A 21,279-nucleotide genomic window follows, 5' to 3' on the forward strand; every position below is an offset into this window, starting at 1 on the left:
AAGTCTGCCATCTTGGTTTAAAAAAAAAAAAAGAACACATACAGAAATTGAGGAAAAAGGGGAAGGGTTCGGTTAAGATTAGGGGTTAGGGTTAGGTTAGGGGTAAGGCTAGGGTTTGGAGTTCGGGTTAGGGCTAGGGTTTGGTTTTGGGTTTGGGTTAGGGCTAGCATTAATTTTAGGCCCAGGGTTAGGGCTACAGGTAGGAGTTCAAGTAGGGTTCGGTGTTCATGTAAAGGAGTTAGTGTTAATTTAGGAGTTAGGGCAAGGGCTAATGTGCATTCGTGGGTTACGGCATGTGCAGGGCTCTGCGTGGCTGGGGTGGGGCGTGGCGTGGGCGTGGCATAGGCTCGAGCGAGGGCCAATCATCGCCGGTTGCGGCTATATTTATTATTATTATTATTATTATTATTATTATTATTATTATTATTATTATTCCTTTGGATGTTATTAGACTTTACTTGGCAAAGAAAATCATGTGTAAGGACAACCACTAGAGGTCAGTGTGGGGCAGTGTACTTCTCTTAAGGTCTGGGTTATTCCTGTTCAACTACTACCCTGGTCCAGTCCTGCTTAGTCCGGGTTGAGTTCTGGTTAAGTCCTGGTTCCATCTTGGATCAGCCCTTTTTCAGCCCTAGTTCAGGCTTGGTTTAATTCTGATTTAGTCTTGGTTCAACCCTATTGTCCTGCTTAGTCTGGGTTTAGTTCTGGTTATGTTCTAATCTTGTTTCAGCCCTTATTTAACCCTGGTACCGTTGTGATTTGATCCTGATTTCTTCTTGGTTCAACCCTAGATTAATCTTTGTTCAGTTCTGGTTCAGTCCTGATCCAGTCTTGGTATGAATCTGGTTCAGTCTTGGTTTGAATCTGGTTCAGTCCTGGTCAAGTCTTGGTTTGAATCTGGTTCAGTCTTGGTTTGAATCTGGTTCAGTCCTGGTTCAGTCTTGGTTTGATGCTGGTTCAGTCCTGGTTCAGTCTTGGTTTGAATCTGGTTCAGTCCTGGTCCAGTCTTGGTTTGAATCTGGTTCAGTCTTGGTCCAGTCTTAGTTTGATGTTGGTTCAGTCTTAGTTCAGTCTTGCACGCATCACAATAAACATCCAGATGTGCACGGTACGACAACAACAACAACAACAACAACAACGCCCGTGTAAAGCCTGACATCTCCCCCCACCGTCCCCTCCTCCCCGTCCCCTGCGTCACGGGCGGCGTCAGCGGATGAGCTCAGCGTTATTACCGGAGGGGAGGGGGGGAAGGGCGCACACATCACCGACAAATAAGGACTGGAGGAAGAGAGGGAACGAAGGGAGAGGAGAGAAAAGTGTTCATAGAAGGCTGGAAAGACACGGCCATCTTGTGACTGTAGGAAGCAGAGGCGGGGACTTGCGAGTCATGATTTGGATTCGAGTCAGACTTGAGTCACTATTTTTAGAACTTGAGACTTGACTTGATAAAATGACAAAGACTCAGTTTAAGACGAGACTGAAAACTCACCTCTTCTCCCTGGCGTTTAGTACGTCGTAGTCAGTGTTGGGAAGGTTACTTTTAAAATGTATTCCCCTACAGATTACAGATTACATACCCCAAAAAGTAGTTTGTAACAGAATCCATTAAGTTACTTAAAGTGAGTAACGTAATCTGAATACTTTGGATTATTTGATTTGCTGTAGAGAAGCAAAGACGAGGAAATCTTCACTTAAATGTTTTGTCTGATAAAAGAAAATGAAAAGGCCAAGTCTTTCCTTAACCAGATTAAAAATATTATTGAAGACGAGGAGACATGGTCCGAGAGGCGTGGTTTAGTCCTGTTAAATCCTGCTTTAGACCTGGTTTAGTCCTGGTTTTAGTCCTGGTTTAGTCCTGGTTTAGTCCTGGTTTAGTCCTGGTTTAGTTCTGGTTTAGTCCTGGTTTAGTTCTGGTTTAGTCCTGGTTTAGTTCTGGTTTAGACCTGGTTTAGTCCTGGTTTAGACCTGGTTTAGTCCTGGTTTAGACCTGGTTTAGTCCTGGTTTTAGTCCTGGTTTAGTCCTGGTTTTAGTCCTGGTTTAGACCTGGTTTAGTCCTGGTTTAGTCCTGGTTTAGTTCCTGGTTTTAGACCTGGTTTAGTCCTGGTTTAGACCTGGTTTAGTCCTGGTTTAGACTTGGTTTAGTCCTGGTTTAGACCTGGTTTAGTCCTGGTTTAGACCTGGTTTAGTCCTGGTTTAGACTTGGTTTAGTCCTGGTTTAGTCCTGGTTTAGTCCTGGTTTAGTGTTCGGAGTGGAATTAAAATGTGAAAACAGGAAAATACCTCTGTGTAATCCATTTATTTCAACAAAGTAACTGTAATCCAATTACCACTCATTACAACAGTAACTGTAACTGAATACAGTTACTCATAATTTGTACTCTGATTACGTAACTCCATCTCGTATGCATCTCGAATCAGCAAAACAAATTTACCGACGGGTACGAATAAAGCAGCCTAACCTAACCATACTGTGAAAATGCACCTTTAAAAAAATCCAGCATGCGTTCTTGTATATAGTCTTACAGTCCAAACATGGCGCTGGATGTCGAGTTTTCACAAGTTGCCATGACGACGGTGCCTCTAGTTTTATTACAGGCTGCATGACTGGGTGGGGAGACGGCGGGCGTGTCCCTGCTCTCCTCCGCGCACACACAGCACCGAGACACAGACGAGCGCGCAGCCAGACAGCGGCATCCGACACACCGCGAAGGTTCTCCATCGTCCCACAAAACAGACAAAACGTTGAAACGCGACGCACGTACGGGAGCGTAAAAGGAACTAAAACACCGACAAACGAACGAACGAAAGAAGGGGATCGTTCCAGCGGAGGGATTCAGTACCTCGGACAGCGAACATGGCTCCGATGGTGGTAGAAGGGGCGCAGATCGGTAAGGAACCACGATTCTCTCACGTTTTTTCTTGTGGTGGTTCGTTCGTGTCTGGGTTTGGATGTGGGAAAAGGACTAAAAACGCGCAAATGATCGACAGAATGACACTAAAAACCTAAATATTCTTCATGTTAATTATGGGTCGCTAGGGTTTAGATGACATCATAACATTATACGCAGTTGGCTCCCATAATGCCTGGCTGTTGTTAATCTGCAGATGTTGTGTGGCTGGATAAAAATAGCAGAATATTGGATTTTGTCACTAATAAGAATGTTAAATTAATGGTAAATTTGCGGATTTCCTGCGGTTAACAAACTGGAGAGGAGAGCTTTACATCATTTTGGCCTAATATTGGCTACGATGTCCTTAAGAAAAGAGAGAGATCGTTCATGAGGTACATATGTTCATTTTGTTAGTGAGGAATAGCCTTTAAAATGCAGGATTACGCTCGTGACGTAACGGATTGGATGTTGGATGCGCGTCACGATGTAAGATACTACTGTACTGTAAAATCGTTTGGTAACATTGGCCTCTTCGGGGTTAATAACTTCGAGAAAAATCCAGAATTGAAAAAAACAAAACAAAAAAAAACTGGTTGTGCTTCGTAAAATGCTTACCAGTTGCGCATGCGTAAATGGGTTGGTTTAATTGACCGATGGATCGATTTTTAACGACGCCAAAGGGCATCGCGGTGGGAGGGCGGACCCGGGGTGAGTCGAGTCCCCCGTGGTGCTGATGCCGGTGTCGTGTCGAGGGAGGCGGCTCCACCCAGTACGAGGAGCTCCAGGGGTGGAAAGCATCTCATTTTTGGGGATAGATTGTTTGGACTCAATTTTTAAACCCTGTACTTGTGATTCCGTCAAGATTTGTATATCGATTTGTTGCTCGATCATTTGAATCGTTTTATGTAAGCATGATTTCATTATGTTGGTTGCTTAAAGACGGGCAGATTACATTTTTGGAGCTTTCTCCCGTGTTCACACATCAAAAACATGCCCGAAGAGGTTTTAGACGTCATCCGTGCATGTTTGAGTAATATAGTGATCTCGATTTTATGGTTCATTGTAAGATTCTGTGCAAGGAGGAGTGAACTAGGAGTAAACAGGGTTGTACAAGGACTAAACCAAGATTAAACCAGGATTAAACCAAGATTAAACCAGGACTAAACCAGAATTAAACCAGGGCTAAACTAGGGCTAAAGCAAGATTAAACCAAGACTAAACCAAGATTAAACCAGAACTAAACTAGGGCTAAAGCAAGATTAAACCAGGAATAAACTAGGGCTAAAGCAAGATTAAACCAGGACTAAACCAAGATTAAATCAGGACTAAATCAAGGCTAAACCAAGATTAAACCAGGAATAAAAGAGGGCTAAACCAAGACTAAACCAAGACTAAACCAAGACTAAACCAGGACTAAAGCAGGATTAAACCAGATCTAAACCAGGACTGAACCTGGACTGAACCAGGACTATATTGTACAGCGAAAATGTGATATTGATTGAGTGTTGTTGCTGGGACGACGCTGGTTTCTGCCTCTGTGATCCTGTGGTCAGTGGGTTTACAGAGGAAGTGGTCAGCCTGAAGCAATGTCAGGCCTCAGATAATGTGACCGAGTATTATGAGGATGATAATGAGAATAAACACAAGACTCAGATCAGATACAGGCTGATTACTGCCACAGACTCAGAAGGCAGAGTCAAATCAGTCCCACCGAACAAAATCAGCTTGTATGACCTTTTAACCATGTGATAGTTGTTTCTTCTCACCATTTACACTCTGAAGTTGTATTTGGAGTGATTCGTGTATGTTTGAGTCATCGTTTGTTTTCAAGATGCCATTTTTCTGATCAGTGCTCATTTTCAGCTCCACCAGTACACGCCCACTGTGGTGTACGCACTCATGTAGGATTCAGCAGCGTTGTGTTGTAATTTTGGTACAAATGAAAAAAAATCCTGTGATATGGGGATGTGCAGTTATCCATAGGAGCGGCACACAGCATGTGTGCTGCTTTATTGTGATTCCATTGGACACAGCAGTTTTGTGAAGTACAATTCAGCGCACTTGTTTTTTTCATTAAGTCATTTTAGATTAATATTAAGTTGTCCAAATTATAACATAGAATGATCCACAGGGGTCAGAGGTTATAACTATAGAGCAGTGGTTTTCAATAGGTGAGGCCCTCCTCCCCTGGGAGACACCAAAGAGCCGCTGGGGAGACGTGACAGGGCTATCACGCTTTCCAGACACCCTGCTCTGCAGGCTCGGTGTTCTCCCTCTCTCTCAAGGATTTATTCCTGGTTTATTCCTGGTTTAGTCCTGGTATAGGCCTGGATTAGATCTGATTTAGACCTGGTTTAGTCCTGTGTCCTACTGATGTTCAGTGATGTTGAAAGTCACCTCGATTAGGCCTGCATGAATCTGGAAATGATTTGCTTTTGCAAAAATAATTAATGAATGCATTTTTTTTTTTTTTATATATGAAAATACAATATTAAAAAAATATATGATCAGTTGTTACTGAAACTCATAATTTCCGGGAAAACAAAAGATGCATTTACTTCTGTGGCCTGTGTGGGGGGAGCAGGTGGATGGGATTTTGGGCAAGGGGGTCCTCGGCTGTCCTCACCTACTCTAAAGAGAGACTCACATTCACCCAATTTGAAAAGCCCTGTTACAGAGAACAAACAAGCACTATATGTCTGCTTTAAAGGTGCACCATGTAAGCTTTTGTTCCACAGAGTAGGGTATTACATTTTTCTGTCTTACATTTATACAGTTGCAAGTGTTTGTATTGCCATATATAAAAAAAACAACAACAACATACAGAGCAACTTGACAAACCTGATGTGGGATACATAGTGCTCTGAAGGGGGAATGACTTAGTGCAGGGAGCAAAGGGAGGGGAGACTCTAATGAGAAACAATGTGTTTTCGGCAAATATAGCATTTCCAAAACAATAAAATGTAACATGGTGATCTAAATATATGTTAACAGTTAATACCCATCAGAAGTGTTATACCCCACTTTTAAAAAAATTCAAAATAAAAAGTTGAGTAAAGTCACCCATTAAATTTCCTAAACCCACACTGCATGAATATTCTCCTCTTTGGTTTGTCAGTGGCAGTCCCTGCTGGCGTGGCTCTGGTGAGCATCTTCGGCCTGGTCTTCACCGTCTCCGCCTTCGCCTGGATCTGCTGCCAGCGCAAGACCTCCAAGACCCACCAGAGCCCCCCGTACAAGTTCGTGCACATGCTCAAGGGGGTGGACATCTACCCGGAGAGCCTGACGCGGGGCAAGAAGACCGCCTCCTCCGCCCACGAGCCAGCCAAGACCGACGTCAACGGCAACACCCACGCCCCCTCCTGCCCCCACAGCCCCAAACAGGCCACCACCCCCGGAGGAACCGCCAGGCCCTCCATGCACCTGGAGCTTGAGAAGAGGGACCTCAACGGGAACTTCACCACCAAACCCTTCCACCACCACCACCAGCAGAGGGCAGAGGTGAAGACACTCATGAGGGACTGTTGATATGTTGCAGGGACATCACGCTGGGGGAGTTCTACACGCTGTTGTTACTTCATCAACATCTCCTGAGGGTGTGAATCTAAATACTCATATATAAATATACTAGGACTTTTTAAGTACAGTTTAGCTTTAAAGTCATAGAAATTGCAAAAATCTAAAGACTTGAAATTACTTGAAGCTCTAAGCACGTGAACTTGACTTGTATTTATGACCTAGTAATTCGACTTGGACTTGCCTGTATTTGACTTGGGACTTGACTTGGACTTGAGGTCAAAGACTTGAGACTTGCAAAACAACGACTTGATCTAACAGAGTAGTGCTTTCAGTTAGCATCACACCTCCAGGGAATGTTGATGACATTAGATCAAAGGATCAATTGGAATATTTGCTGGAACAAAATAATCACAATTCAGTTCACAGTGATGTTGTCTTGATACTAAAATTGCAATTTTACAAGAATATAATTTTAGCAAACAATAGACTAAGTTAAAGCCACAGTATGTATCTTGCATCTCCCCAGAACTGCCTCTTATATGGCATGAGAAATGTTTTTGCTTATTTATTTTTTCCAAACGTTACACAAGTAAATCTAACTGAATGGTACTTCGCTTACCCTCAGCAGAAGGTCCGGAGCTCCCCAGACCTGGAGCTGCCCTCTCCCCACGCAGGCTTCACTCAGCCTGGGGTGACAGAGCACAGGGAGCCGGCCTCTCCCTCCAGCACCACCTCCAGCCAGGCCCCCACACCCATGCTGGACAAGGCCCCAGCAGAGGAGCGTGACAGCGGGCTGGGGACACTGCACTTCTCCCTGGAGTACCAGGCTGAGAAGAAGGCATTCATTGTCCACATTAAGGTCTGTTTCAGAGCTTTTAACCATGTTAGAGTTGTTTTCCCTCACCATTTACTAGGGGTGTAACGGTACACAACAATCACGGTTCAGTATGTACCTCGATTTTAAGGCCACAGTTTGGTTCATTTTCGGTACAGTATGTAACAAAATGCAAAACCAATTGTGTGTTTATTAAACCAACAATTTGTTTTAACATTATACAAACAGGAACATAAAATACATGCAAAGTGCTGTGTGGTAATACTAATAAGTTAAATAAAATATTCTCAAATAAGCAACAAATGTATGAAATATTATAAAAAATAAATTCCTTGTAAACAGGAAAAAAAAAAAAAAAAAAAAAAAACGTTCAAAAAATAAAGCGCAGCACTAACAGTGCCAGCATGAACTTTTACTCAATCTTCATATTTTGGGCCAGAAAAAACAACTTGCCCACATTGTCTGCAGTAAGTGCAGATCTGCTGCAGTTACAACGTCTCCAGCAAGTGAAAGTGACGACTGTAGTTTTGTGAGGATTCATGTGGTTAGGAGGGATGTAGTCAAGGCAGGGGGCAATTGTTGTCAAGACAACCGCCCTAACTATAAAGTGCTGTGGGAAACACTGCCCCACAAGTTCCTTGTGAAAATTAAAGAGCCAATCCTTCCATGTAGCTGCACATGTAGTGGTGGAATGTAAACACAAATTTTGTGAATTCATTCAGTATGTACAGCAAACCAAGCGTCCTGTACCGAAACGGTTCAGCACAAATTCATGTACCATTACACCCTTACCATTTACTCACTCTACATTGGAAATTGGCATTAGAGTGGTTTGTGCATGTTTGAGGAATCTTTAATTAATTCATTATCTTCAAAACTCTCCTAGTTTCACCACCATCAGTACACGCCCACTGTGATGTACACACTTCCTTCTCTCATTTTAAATGTTATTTTCTTAATCTGTGATACATGTAGGATTTGGCAGCATCATGTAGTCATTTTCATCTCGATGCAAAATGCTCTGCTCTAGTGTGATGTGCAGATATCCATAGGAGGGGCCCACAGCCTGCGCGCTTTGTTGTCATGATGTTAATGGCGATGTCAGCTCCACAATATGGCACTGTAGCATGATATGACGCTGTACCTGATTCATGGAAATCACAGAAATGCTAACAACTAGCATGCCAATCACACACTTTCAGATTCTTGGACAATAAAATGCTAGATACAGATTTATTTTGAGCTGCTTATTCAATATATATGTACTGAAGCAATACTTATTTTGCTCAGATACACTTATTTTGTCCAGGCACCTCCAGTAGAGTCATTTGGATCATTTCAGATCTGGAATTGACAATCTCTACTGAACAAAAAATAAAAGATGCTGTTAGCTTAAAAACTACTGCTTCTACATCACGAGGTGGACCAGAGCATTTGGAGGTTTAGAGGATCAAAATCAAATCCAATATACTTTATTGTTCCCGAGGGAAGTTTGTTTTAGACAAACTGTTGACATCTGCAGAACACACAATAAAGACAATACATGACATACAGTGTTAGAAATACACACATTTAGCTCTAAATAGTCTGTAGACAGAATAATAATAAAGGGTTACTCATACATGCATTAGTTCTAAAAGGTACTACTTTGTTCTATGTATAGGATTTCGTTTAGTATCAATACTTCACATGAGGGTGTCATTGCAGTAGTAGTTTGGATCAGTTCTGGAGTATTGATTATGTGATAACGTTACATGAACCACTGTAATGTAATCTGTATAACGATCTGTAGAATCATCTGATATTCTCAGAGGCTTTTGTGTCCATTAGGTGAGAGAAGGGCGGAGTGTCACTTCCTGTCTGACTCATCTCATTCCTTCTGCTTTGTCAAGTGTGTCTATGTGTGTGTTTGATTAAAATAGACTTCTTGCATGTCTCTGCCTAACATGTCTTCTTTATCCACGGCCACAGGAAGCCCAGGGCCTGACTCCCACAGATGAGCACTCCCTGACCTCTGACCCCTACATCAAGCTGACCCTGCTGCCGGAGAAGAAGCACCGCGTGAAGACCCGTGTGCTGAGGAAGACCCTGAGCCCGGCCTTTGATGAGACATTCAGCTTCTACGGTTTGACCCACACACGTGTCCAGCAGCTCAGCCTGCACTTTGTGGTCCTCAGCTTCGACCGCTTCTCTAGAGACGAGGTGATCGGGGAGAGCCTGGTTCCTCTGACCGGCATCGACCTGAGCCAAGGCAAGGTCCTCATGAGCCGAGAGATCATCAAGAAGGACAGCAAGGTAACCACGCCAACACACACTCACAATAACTATACACCTCTACCATTGTTAGGCTATGTTTACACTGAAATAAATCACTATATCACCATATCAGAAACGATTTGCATCCAGACACATCGTTTCTGTGTCCACAAGTCTTACCTATCCACACAGTTTTGTGCATATTTCTTTACATTTTACAGAAACGAAACTTAAAACCACATGGCTAATTTGCATAAACTGAGTGCTGAAAAAACAGCTCGCTGTTGTGCACTGATGTGGTTCAGCTTCTGTCAGACTAAAGGACACGACTCAGTGGAGTGGAGTGTTTTTTCTATGACAGAGGGGTGTTCTGCTGATGATGATTCTGTTCTGTGCTTTTGTCGCGTTGGAGATGGTTCATGGCAGGTCATATGTATAAATTGTATACATGAATATTCTAGCCTCTTAGCGTTTTGGCAGTGAATTACTTCTCGGTGCATAGACTTACGTCAGTGTATCAGCATTTTCAGGCGTCTACACAGTGCCGGATCAGATCCGTACTCATGAATTTGTGGGAGCTGGTGGCACCAGATCGTTCCGTCTCTGGAGCCGTTCGGATTAGTGTGGACTAACACTGCATCCACAAGGAAAACAACTCAAATATGTACTAGTGTGGACAGGGCCTTAGACTCATGTTTGATGAACCCTACTACTGCAAACATGACATAAAGATGCAGCATGTACTTTTCTGATGAGGGGTTCATCACATGCTTGTCTCCATGGAGATGTTATTGCTTTGCTTTATTGTCTGGAATGTTCCATAGTGTGGCCTTTATTCACTTTGCATTTATTCATTTACAAATGTTTTTATTGCTCAAAAATATCTCAGTGGTTAAGTGAGTAGCACTTTTCAGCAAAAAGGTTACAGGTTTGATTCCCAGGTCTTTCCGTGTGGAGTTTGCTTGTTCTCCCTGTGTCTGGGCAGGTTTCCTCTGGGTATTTCAAGTTCATATACTAATATTAGTATTCTTCATCATAATATGAAGCATATTAATCATAATTTCCCAAAGATCCACTTGGATCAATGCTCTTGTGTCTTTTGTCAAAACACTCCACCCACATTGCCTACTAAGACTGCGTTCAGACTGCAGCCTGAAGTGACCCAAATCAGATTTTTTGGCCCCTATGCTCCTGTATCTGATCTTTTAATGGCATTCTGAATGACACAGATCTGATTTTTTCTAAAGTGACCCACGCCACTTGGATATGTGCTCCTACCAATACGTATCCAGTCTTTTGACATGTGACTTCAGTGTGAACGGCCAGGTCGCATTCACCCTCCTACACTGAGGGAAAGCGAGGTTAGCGAGTTATTAATATTCCAATGAAGTCTATTCTCAGTCATGAATTACACTCTGTGGCTCTTATTAATATTAAAATACACAGTAGAATAAAAGGCATAATTTAAATGATTTGTAAAAAAAATAATAATAATAATAATAATAACATAAACAATAAGAGAATGGTTGAGGGAGGAAAGGTACATTTGCTGCAGAACCTTCATGTGAAATCCAATCAGGACCTGAGCGCGCATTTCCTGTCAGAGATACACTGGTATAGATCTGAAACCCAACACTGCCCCATCTGATCTACCCACAGGGCTTACAGGAACAGGACTCAGAACTAAACCAGGTCTAAACAAGGACTAAACCAGACCTAAACTAGGCTTTACCCAGGACTAATCTAGGAATAAAAATCACCCAAACCAGATTAATCCAGGACTAAACCAGGAATGTATCAGGACTGAATGGTCTTCAAGCCATTCTAAACTAGGAATAAACCAGGACTAAATCAGAACTAAACCAGGTCTAAACTAGGATAAAACAGGACTAAACTAGGACTAAACCAGGCCTAAACTAGGACCAAACCAGGTTTAAACTAGGACTAAACCAGGACTTAATTAGGACTAAACCAGTCTTAAACTAAGATTAAACCAGGTCTAAACTAGGATTAAACCTGGACTAAAGTAGGACTAAACCAGTTCTAAACTAGGACTGAACCAGGTTTAACTCAGGACTAAACCAGGTTTAACCAGGACTAAACCAGGTCTAAACTAGGACTAAACCAGGTCTAAACTAGGACTAAACCAGGTCTAAATTAGGACTAAACCAGGTCTAAACTAGGTCTAAACAAGGTCTAAACCAAGTCTAAACTAGGATTAAACAAGGTCTAAACCAAGATACCCAGATCAAACCAAGTCTTAACTGGACCATACCAGGCTTCAACAAGGATTAATCGAGGACTAAACCAGGACTAAAGAAGCACTAAACATGGCCATCTTAAAGCCTGTTTGCACGAGGACGCTTGTGGGTAAAAACAACAAAATATTTCATCGGAAGTGCATTTCATTTGGACAGTGACTGCATTTTTGGGGCTTAAAAACGCAAAAATCTGAAACCACACTCCAGAGTGGAAAAGCTGAATACCCTACGCTGTAGTGTTTCCATCTACACTGCCCAAGACGCAAAACTCTGGTCAGATCTGTTCACGTCGTGTACGCGTTTATGTCACATACATCACCACCTAACGTCACCACCTAGCCACCACTTTTGCTTCATCGTATGCACACAGATTTCCTCCCAAAAACGCACGTCTAAATGCAGAATAAAAAGGGAAGACACAACGCCACTTTTGAGTCTTCTGTTCAGACCGTCATCATATAAACATAGACTTAGACTTGAAGCATCAAACCAGGTCTATACTAGGAATTTATCAGGTGAGAATCTGCTGTAAAGGGACGTGCTTTGGTCCAGTCCTAGTCCTGGTTTAGTCCTGGCCTTGACCATGGGATGTTCCAGATTTGTGTTCCAATTGAATTTGGTGCATGTGAATCCCAACACCAGGACTACACCAGGTTTATACCAGGTCTAAACTAGGACTAAACCACGCGCAGTTAGTGCTTCATTAAATTGTGGGTGTTTTTCTGCTCTGTGGAGATGAGAGCAGTCAGCACACACACACACTCACACACACAGAGAGATCTGACCACAACACAGATCCATCAAAGTGAAGAAGGAGGGTCAGGTTGTGGCACAGAGACAAACTGAGATTTAGCTAGCGATACTTTGCCACTGGTGTCATCAACATTCTGTGGGGGTGTGATGCTAAACTGAAGGCACAGCTCTGTCTGAGGCTTTGTTACACTTTAAGATGAGGTTTATTTCAACACAATCTGATCAGAAAGAACTGATTTAGCTGCTACTTCGAAATTTTACTCAAATATTGTACTGACTAACTGACCTACATTTCCACACAGTTATGATGGGTAAACTGACTTGCAAAATGACACAGCAGCAACTGATTTGCGTGGGAATTGAACTGCCAATCCCTCCAATAAACTGCATTCATGTTCGAGAATTTGATGATGCCATAATTTCAGATGGAGGGCGGGAGATTCACTGTTTTTGAAAGAAATCGCCAAACTTCTGATCCACAATTGTTTCCTTCCTTCTCGTGACTTGTTTGGGGTCAGCTCCACAAACTTGTCATGTTTTTCTACTGGCTCAAAGTCCTTTAACCTGACAACAATCACGTCTTTGGGGTTAAATGGCACCACTTTTTGAGGTGACTGTGAAAAAAATAATTTGACTTTTGTTTATATATACTGACAGAGAAGAGGCTGAACTTTGTGCCATTTTTTGTTTCTTAGTAATTACAGAGATATGAACCATAAAGCAGATCAACTCATCTGCACACGTGAAATTTTTGACTTGTCTCCAGCTCAGTTTAAACCAGAGAGAGTCTAGAATGTGTTGATATCAAGTGAAAGCAACCTATCGGTAGCTGTTTGGAGGATGGCGATGTAAAGATGTCTGTATGTTTTGTGTTTTGTTCAGAAGACCTCAGGCCGAGGAGAGCTGCTCCTGTCCCTGTGTTACCAGTCCACCACCAACACCCTGAGTGTGGTGGTCCTGAAGGCGCGCCACCTGCCCCGCACCGACAACCGACCTACAGGTACGGACCAGGACCATGTGTATATACAGAGAGAACATAATCTGCAACCAGGGACCATATTTGGAAAGCGTGAAACCAAAGAGCCAATCAGGAGCAAGGCTGTTGATGTTAACAGACCTCGAGGAAAGCAGGCACCAGACTGGTCTGTCTTAATGTTCATGTCTTAATTTCGAGACAAAATAGCTAAATAAAAACACCAGGATCATGTAAAGTCAATAAAGTTGTTAAGTGTAATGAAGAAACATCGATCGAGATGCCGCACTTTTGCTCCGCATACGGACTGACTGAACCAGGACTAAATCAGGACTGAACTAGGACTAAAACAGGACTAAACCAGGATTAAGCTAGGCCTGAGTGTCAGGGTGGGCCCGAAGGTGTGCCTGTATAGCCTATAGGGTGCCCATTCAAGCTTTGTGGACACCCTGCTCCACGGGCTCTGGGTTCTCCCTATCTCTGTCAAGTCCAAGATTACTACTAATTCTGGTTCAGTCCTGGTTCAATCCTCGGATCATTCCCGGTTTGGTCCTGGTATTAGTTCTGGTTTACTCCTGGTTCAGTTCTGGTTCAGTCCTGGAATTAGTCTTGGTTCAGTCCTGGTTCAGTTCTGGTTCAGTCCTGGAATTAGTCTTGGTTCAGTCCTGGTTCAGTCCTGGTTCAGTCTTAGTTCAGTCCTGATTCAGTCCTGGTTTAGTTCTGGTTCAGTCCTGGTTCAGTCTGCATGCAGCACAAAAGTCCGGCATCTCGATCAATGTTTCTTCTGCCTGTGAAGTGATGATGTATTTCTGACAGTCGAGTCGCGTCTGTGAATTCATGTTCGTACTGAAGAAAGCGTAATCATAAATTTTCATTTGGTGATTGTAATTCTTGATGTCGTAACTTTTCAATTCGTATTCTGATGGATAAAATACACACAACACATCTTATGTACAACTGGACTCATTCGAGAGTTGATGAATATTTATTTTATGCTCAGCTACAGAAAATATGCACAGATTTCTGTCCTATGCACACGAATATTTCTGAAAGCTTTCTTACTCCAGAGATAAGGTTTAAAAGACCAGCAGTTATACACCGGCAATCCTGTTAATCTAAATCATTACTACATAATTTACATATCGGATATACTTTTATGGTTAAACATGCGCTTTTGAAAGATCACTCTTGTTTGATGAGTAAGGAACAAAAACTGAGTTAAAAAACAGCTGTGAAGTTCCTGATTGGACCTGGAAGTGACATCATCACGTAATAATGCTTTAAGACAAAAGAGTATTTTTAATTAAGAAGTATAATTAGTGGAATTAGTAGAAGTTCAAAGTAGAGCAGGAGGATCTGGACTCTAACCACATCTGTTCCTGTGCCCTTGTGCAGAGCCCTTCGTGAAGGTGAACATGTTCCACGGAAAGAAGCGCATCTGCAAGAAGAAGACCCACGTGAAGAAGAGCTCTCCAAACCCCGTCTTCAACGAGCTCTTTGTGTTTGAGCTGCCCTCGGAGCCGGAGCTCAGGGACATCAGTGTGGAGCTGCTCCTGATGGACTCAGACCCCCGCAGCCCCTGCCCCAGTCCTGGGACGCCTGCTGCTCGGGACCACCTCCCCGGGGACCCCCGGCGAGCACTGGAGGGAGATCTGTGAGCACCCGCGTCGCCAGATTGCTAAGTGGCACGCCATGAGCCAGGACTAGACCCCCTCTGGAGACGACCAATCAGAGGAGAAACCGGACATGAGGGGGCGGGTTTTCACAACTCCGCAGCTGGCATTGGACGGGGACTGAGAGGGAGGGGCTGGGGCTCACATCTATGACTAAACTAAAGCCCCATTCACACATAGGTCCCAGTAAACTGCCGGGTAGAAAATCCCAGAAAACACATGCCCCAGTCCCAGAACATTGCTGGGTCAGCTCTGGTCACACTTAACCTGCATATGTCTAACTGCACTCTCTCACTTAGCAAGTTAGTAGGGTAACCAAGCTCGTTACCAAGGAAACCAAGCTGAGATACTGGCAATTTTCCAACTTCATTCACACACATGCCTTCTTGCATAATCCTGGCAATTTACCTGTGAAATTGCCAGATCAAAAATGCAGGAAAATCAGTCTGGGTTCGTTCACACATGACCCTGTTCTGGCATAATACAGGTGAATTCCCAGGTCAGCCTGCATGTGTGAATGGGGCTGTAGACTTTTGATTTGAGTTCAGAAGTCCAGAGGAGCAGGATTCTGTTCATATGCATCCTCTGCATGACCACAGCTTCAGATTGTATTTATTTTATTACTTATATCATTATTATCCTTATTGTAAATCTCCTTATCTTTTCTTTTGATACTCTGCAACTGATGTCATCAACATTCCCTGGGGGGTGAAAGTAACTACAGGCATTGCTCCGTTAGACTTTAATCTGAGTTTTGTTTAAACACAATCTGACCAGAAAGACTTACCTACAACAGGTGAGCTGATTTGTTCCTCTAAAACAGGGTTTCCAACCGTTTTTCTCCAATGAGCTTCCTTTATGAAACAAAAAAAACAGAGAGCTACCAATTTCAGCAGTCACAAAGAAAGTAAATATAAGAGCCACGGCGAGCCTTAGATGGGGAACAGTTAGATGCTTATAAAACATAAACCATTATCCATTTATCAGTGCACCAATTTAGACATCAAAAAGACACATTTACCATATTTTCTGCACTATAGGGCGCTCTGGATTATAAGGCGCACTGAATCATTGAATGGTCTATTTTCAAACTATTTTCACATATAAACCGCGCCGGACTATAAGGCACATTAAACAAAACACAATAGTTAGATAAGTCAGTCAAATTTTATTTAACACATTCACACTAACTCTCAACTTTGTTCAATTGTAACACGTAAAAAAAATACTGTCTGAGACGCTAAATTGTTTGTGTATTCACAATAACTCATAACAGTTCAAACAGTTGGGTGATTACGGCGTCCACACGCCCACATCCCTCTCCTCATTATCCGAGTCAGTGTGGTTACTGTTCCCTGGCAGCTCAGTGATGATTCTGGTCTTGGTGAAAGCTCGGACCACAGTTGATCCTTAGTCCAGGAGTCCACGATCCATTGGCAGATCGTGGTGTAAGTCGCTCGGCGCTGTCTCTGTCTTGGTGAATGTGTGTTGTTCTTCTCTCATCCACTGCTCCCACACAGCTCACACTTTCACTTTATAATAGTCTTGAGTTTAAAGTGGCCGTTGTAAGTGTGTCTCTTGACAGGTGCATTTTGATATTAAAAGGAATCACAATATGTATTACTTCACAATGCTCCTGACTACGGTAGCTGTAATGCTGCAAGTGGTGCGGCTTTGTAGTTTACTAAAGTCGTACTAAGATACTAAGACCCCAATAAATTCATATATAAGGCGCTCTGGATTATAAGGTGCACAGTTGTTTTTTGATGAAATTAAAGGCTTTTAAGTGCACCCTATAGTGCGGAAAATACGGTACAATGATAATTACTGTAATTTCCAGACTATAAGCCACCACTTTTTTCTCACACTTGTAACCCTGTTGTTGTATATGCAGCTAATATATGGACGGATTATATGATTGGCACATTGTTCATTCATATATACGGTCTATGATTTGGCAACATAGCGGATGGGCGCACAACCTGAGTGTAGAAAGCGTCGCTATCTGTGCCGTTTACACATGGGTCTGGGGTTCCCATAAAGTTGCTACACTAGCTAGTGATGTTGTCAGCACTAAAACAGTTTATCCCTGTGTGATAAAATAAGTTATGATTCTAAATGAATATTAGTGAGGGGGATACATCTTATCCAGATGCGTTTAATGCAGGTAAATGACAAGAAGAAACGTCTCAAACTTCAATAGCTGGACATCCACTCATACCTGATCGATACAACTATGCCCGTCTGAAATATGCTGAAATCCTACAAAACCTATTTACATGATACAGACAGGACAGAGGCTCTTTCTGTAGGAGTCGTGCGTAGTAGCGCTTGGGAAGAAATAGGGGTGATACTCCAAGGAAGATTCTACTTTGTGTTTAGAACGGTTATTTTGAGCTTCATGCACCCGCCCTCCTCATGGAAAACACACGAAGAAATGCAGATGATGCAGCTTTTAAGTTAATGGTGATTGATGTGGCTGTGGAAGAAGGAAATAGAGCTGCTGCACGTGAACTTGGCACCAGTGAGTCGATGGTGAGACGTTGGCGACAGCAGCGTGACAAACTGACTCAATGCAAAAAGACAACAAAAGCTTACAGAGGCGATAAAAAGCAGATGGCCCCAACTTGAAAACATTCTTGAAGACGTAGACACCTTATATAGACAGGTGCGACTTATATATGTACAATTTTAAAATATAGTAAAAATTTAGTTGATGCTGCATATATTCAGGTGCGCTCAATAATCCAGAAATTATGGTAATCAAATTTGACTTATTATCCACAATACATAGAATTCTGAAAACCCTTTGCGAGCTACTTGGAAGGGCTTGGAGAGCTACAGGTTGGAGACCTCTGCTCTGAAATAACAGTTTTCCAGTTAGTCACTCTAATTTTTTTTGTTGAAAATCAAAACAGAAATGGTATTGATGAAAAGCGCTCAAATATGTGTTGTTTAAAGAGGGAGTATTATGCAAAACCAACTTTTTGGAGCTTTCTACCTTGTCATAACGTTGCTCCCTCATCAAAAATGTGCCTGAAGAGGTTTTAGATGTTTGAGTAATTTAGCGATCTTTCCCGGTTCTGTACAAGGCTCCACCCACGAGCCTCCGTCATCCATGCTCCAGCAATTTTCACAAATATACATAAACGTGATGCAAAACAATACACTGCAACTTCACAAACCTGGTGTGATGTGCAATAGTTTCATTAGTGGGATGCACACTGATTGCATAGTAATACCACTCTGAAGGGGGAGTGACTTAGTACTGAGAGCAAAGGGAGGGGTGGGGCATAGAATACAGCATTTTCAATACAATAAAAGCTAACATGATCTAAATATGTTATGTAGAAGTGTGATACCTCCTTTTAAATCCATCTGTGTGCGTTATGTCACCATGGTAACTGATGAACATTCCTCCATAGACATAGATGTTGCCACCCCCCTCGCCAGACATCACTGCAGAGTATCAATTTCTCTATTATGACATATAATAGCTTTGGCCTGTGTGCGAATCAGGAGAGACACAAAATGGCCGTGCAGCGAGGCAGCCCAGCATGATCGCACCGACTCCCGCCGTCACCTGGAAACGCATCTCCATGGCAACAGCCGTCGTCCCAGTAACAGCGAAATGTGGCTCTTTCTTTCTTCTTCCTCCCACTTTAAATTCCATCAGTTCTTCCCTCGTGAGTCAGTCGTACCAGACCCGAGCGCCGCTGTACAGATGTGTTTTCTAACGGCTCTTTGATGCTTTACCGATGTACGATGTTTTCTTCTGTTTTTGTTTCCTGGTTTGTCTGTGGAAGTGTTTTGTACTACACGACTGGACTGTGTGTGGAGCTGGCCTGTCGTCCTTTAACTGTGAGCACAAAGGAATTACGCTGTACATGTCATAAAACGTTGCAGATTCTGGAGGTTTCTGGCTGTTGTGTTTTGTTTCATTCACACATCTTTTGAGTAATCCTTTATTATTAGTCTGTCTACATCTCCAAAGCTCAAATGCGCAGTTCCACCTTGTGATGTCATGTAGTGGTAGTTTATTTGTTTATTTGGATGTTTGACAAATGTTAAATTGCATCATGTTCCAACAATAATCAATAGATACATACAGTAAAGGCAATTATTTCACATTACCAATCACGATATATAGTCTTCAAATGAATAATTCTGAAAAGGAGTCACAAAACGCTTACCGTAATTTCCAGACCACCGTGTTTTCTGCATTATAGGCTGCGCTCATAAGCCTCCAACCCCATCAAAAAACGATCCACAGCGCCCTATCCACGAATCCACACGGGTGTCCCAGCACGACTTCAGTAAACTATAAAGTCGCATCACCTGCAGCGCACGCAAACACACACGGAGCAAACAGTGACCACACAGCGAAAAACACCCGCAGCCACACTCATCATTCCACGCCAACGAGGAACAGAACAGACGAACGAACCGAAAAAGCGAGTGCAATGTGCCACTTCTAGACACAACTGAACAACTGAGTCAGTGCGAACACGCCAACAATCCGTTGGTCCCAGACAGCACCCTCCCTACACGCCACAACTGAACAAAGCCCAGAGTCACCGTGAACGCGACAAACAAAAAAAAACACTCACCCATCACACTGTTGGGTTTTGTTTTGTTGGCGTGTTCCAATTGTAGAAAATAATGACTGGAATCAATCGATTGAAATCACAAAAATGTATTGACTATTCAATACAATTCTAATAAGAGCTCTGGGTCAAACCACTGTCCCTGATGGTCTATTCTACACAGGTCTTACTTCAGGCAGTCTGAACACCTGCATCTGTCCCTTCACCCAGTATATATACATTCACAGAAATATGCAAATGATATGTTGATCAGGTTCATGCCTTGGCTCCTCCTTGAAGCCTCTCCATTTATGTGAATAACCAGATCTATTTAGGTTTGGTGCCAGCCAGGATGACCACACATCAGCTGCTCTGTAAAGAATTTCCTTAGACACAACCTACACAGCAGTATCTTTAAACACATATATCAGATTTCAGTAGTTAAGCATTAATTGTGTGACTTCATTTAACAATATTTAAACAAATATATGATTTCAATATTTAATAATTGCATGTGGTATACTCATGACACTTTATTATTTGTTACGGCCTTCAGTTTAAAGTCCAGTGCAGTTTATTTGTGAAAAAAGTTAAAAAATAGATCATTTATTGACAGTGCATCTTATAATCCAGAGCACATAATAGTGCGGAAAATACGGCATAAGATGCTACTTTTTTCTCACACCTTATGGCTTATACAACGATGTGGCTAATATATGGATGGATTATTTGATTGGCACATTGTACATTCATATATACCAGGGGTCTCAGACTCGCGGCCCAGGGCTAACTTTTGCGGCAATCCACTTAATTCCAAAGAATAATATCAGTGCGGCCCATGGTAGATGTACACACAATCCCACCCCTCTACCAGACAGATGAAGCTGCAGTCTGTGCCCATGCAGATTCACAACAACAGATTATTAACACAGTTTACATCCCAAAACTCAACTTACAGCAGTTGTGAAGCAACGAGTCTAAGTGGATCTGTTAATACGAGTACACGTGCACATACTGCGTTTTTTTTTTTCGTGCAACCGCTATTTATCGAATACTCAATGCGGCCCAGCCTCACTCAGACTTTATCTAATGTGGCCCCCAGGTAATTTGAGTTTGAGACCCCTGATCTATACGGTCTGTGGTTTGGCAACACAGTCTGAGTGCAGAAAGCACCGCTGTCTGTGCATTAACATGAAGTTACAACACGAGCTGGAGCAGTTTGATAAAAATAAGTTATGATGCTAAATGAACATTAGTGAGTGTGATACGTCTTAATGACCCATGTGTGTTAAATGCAGGCGAGTGTGTAAATGACGAGAAGAAATGTCTCAAACTTCAGTAGTTGGACATCCACTCATACATGATCAATTCAACTAGCCCCGCCCCTGGGAGAGTCTGAAATCTGCTGAAATAATACAAGACATTGACGTGATGAACAGCAGCTCTTTCTGGAGGAGACATGCACAGTAGAGGTCGGGGAGAGATGAGGGTGATGCGCTGAAGAAGATTCTAGTTCGTTTGTGTTTTGAAC

At 42.6% G+C, this 21,279-nt stretch overlaps 1 protein-coding gene across 1 annotated transcript; it reads left to right on the forward strand.

Annotated features, from left to right (window-relative positions):
• Positions 1-2,735: 2,735 nt before the first annotated feature.
• On the forward strand, positions 2,736-15,196 carry syt4 (synaptotagmin IV). The gene is given in 7 exon segments (XM_055156580.1): positions 2,736-2,889; positions 6,011-6,393; positions 7,037-7,270; positions 9,218-9,541; positions 13,399-13,516; positions 14,885-15,056; positions 15,058-15,196. Coding segments are annotated over 7 exon segments (1,404 nt in total). The 5' UTR covers positions 2,736-2,855.
• Positions 15,197-21,279: the final 6,083 nt, after the last annotated feature.

The sequence above is a fragment of the Boleophthalmus pectinirostris genome, unplaced genomic scaffold, assembly GCF_026225935.1.
Source record: "Boleophthalmus pectinirostris isolate CB_2022bp ecotype Guang Dong unplaced genomic scaffold, ASM2622593v1 HiC_scaffold_20, whole genome shotgun sequence".
Taxonomy (NCBI): domain Eukaryota; kingdom Metazoa; phylum Chordata; class Actinopteri; order Gobiiformes; family Gobiidae; genus Boleophthalmus; species Boleophthalmus pectinirostris.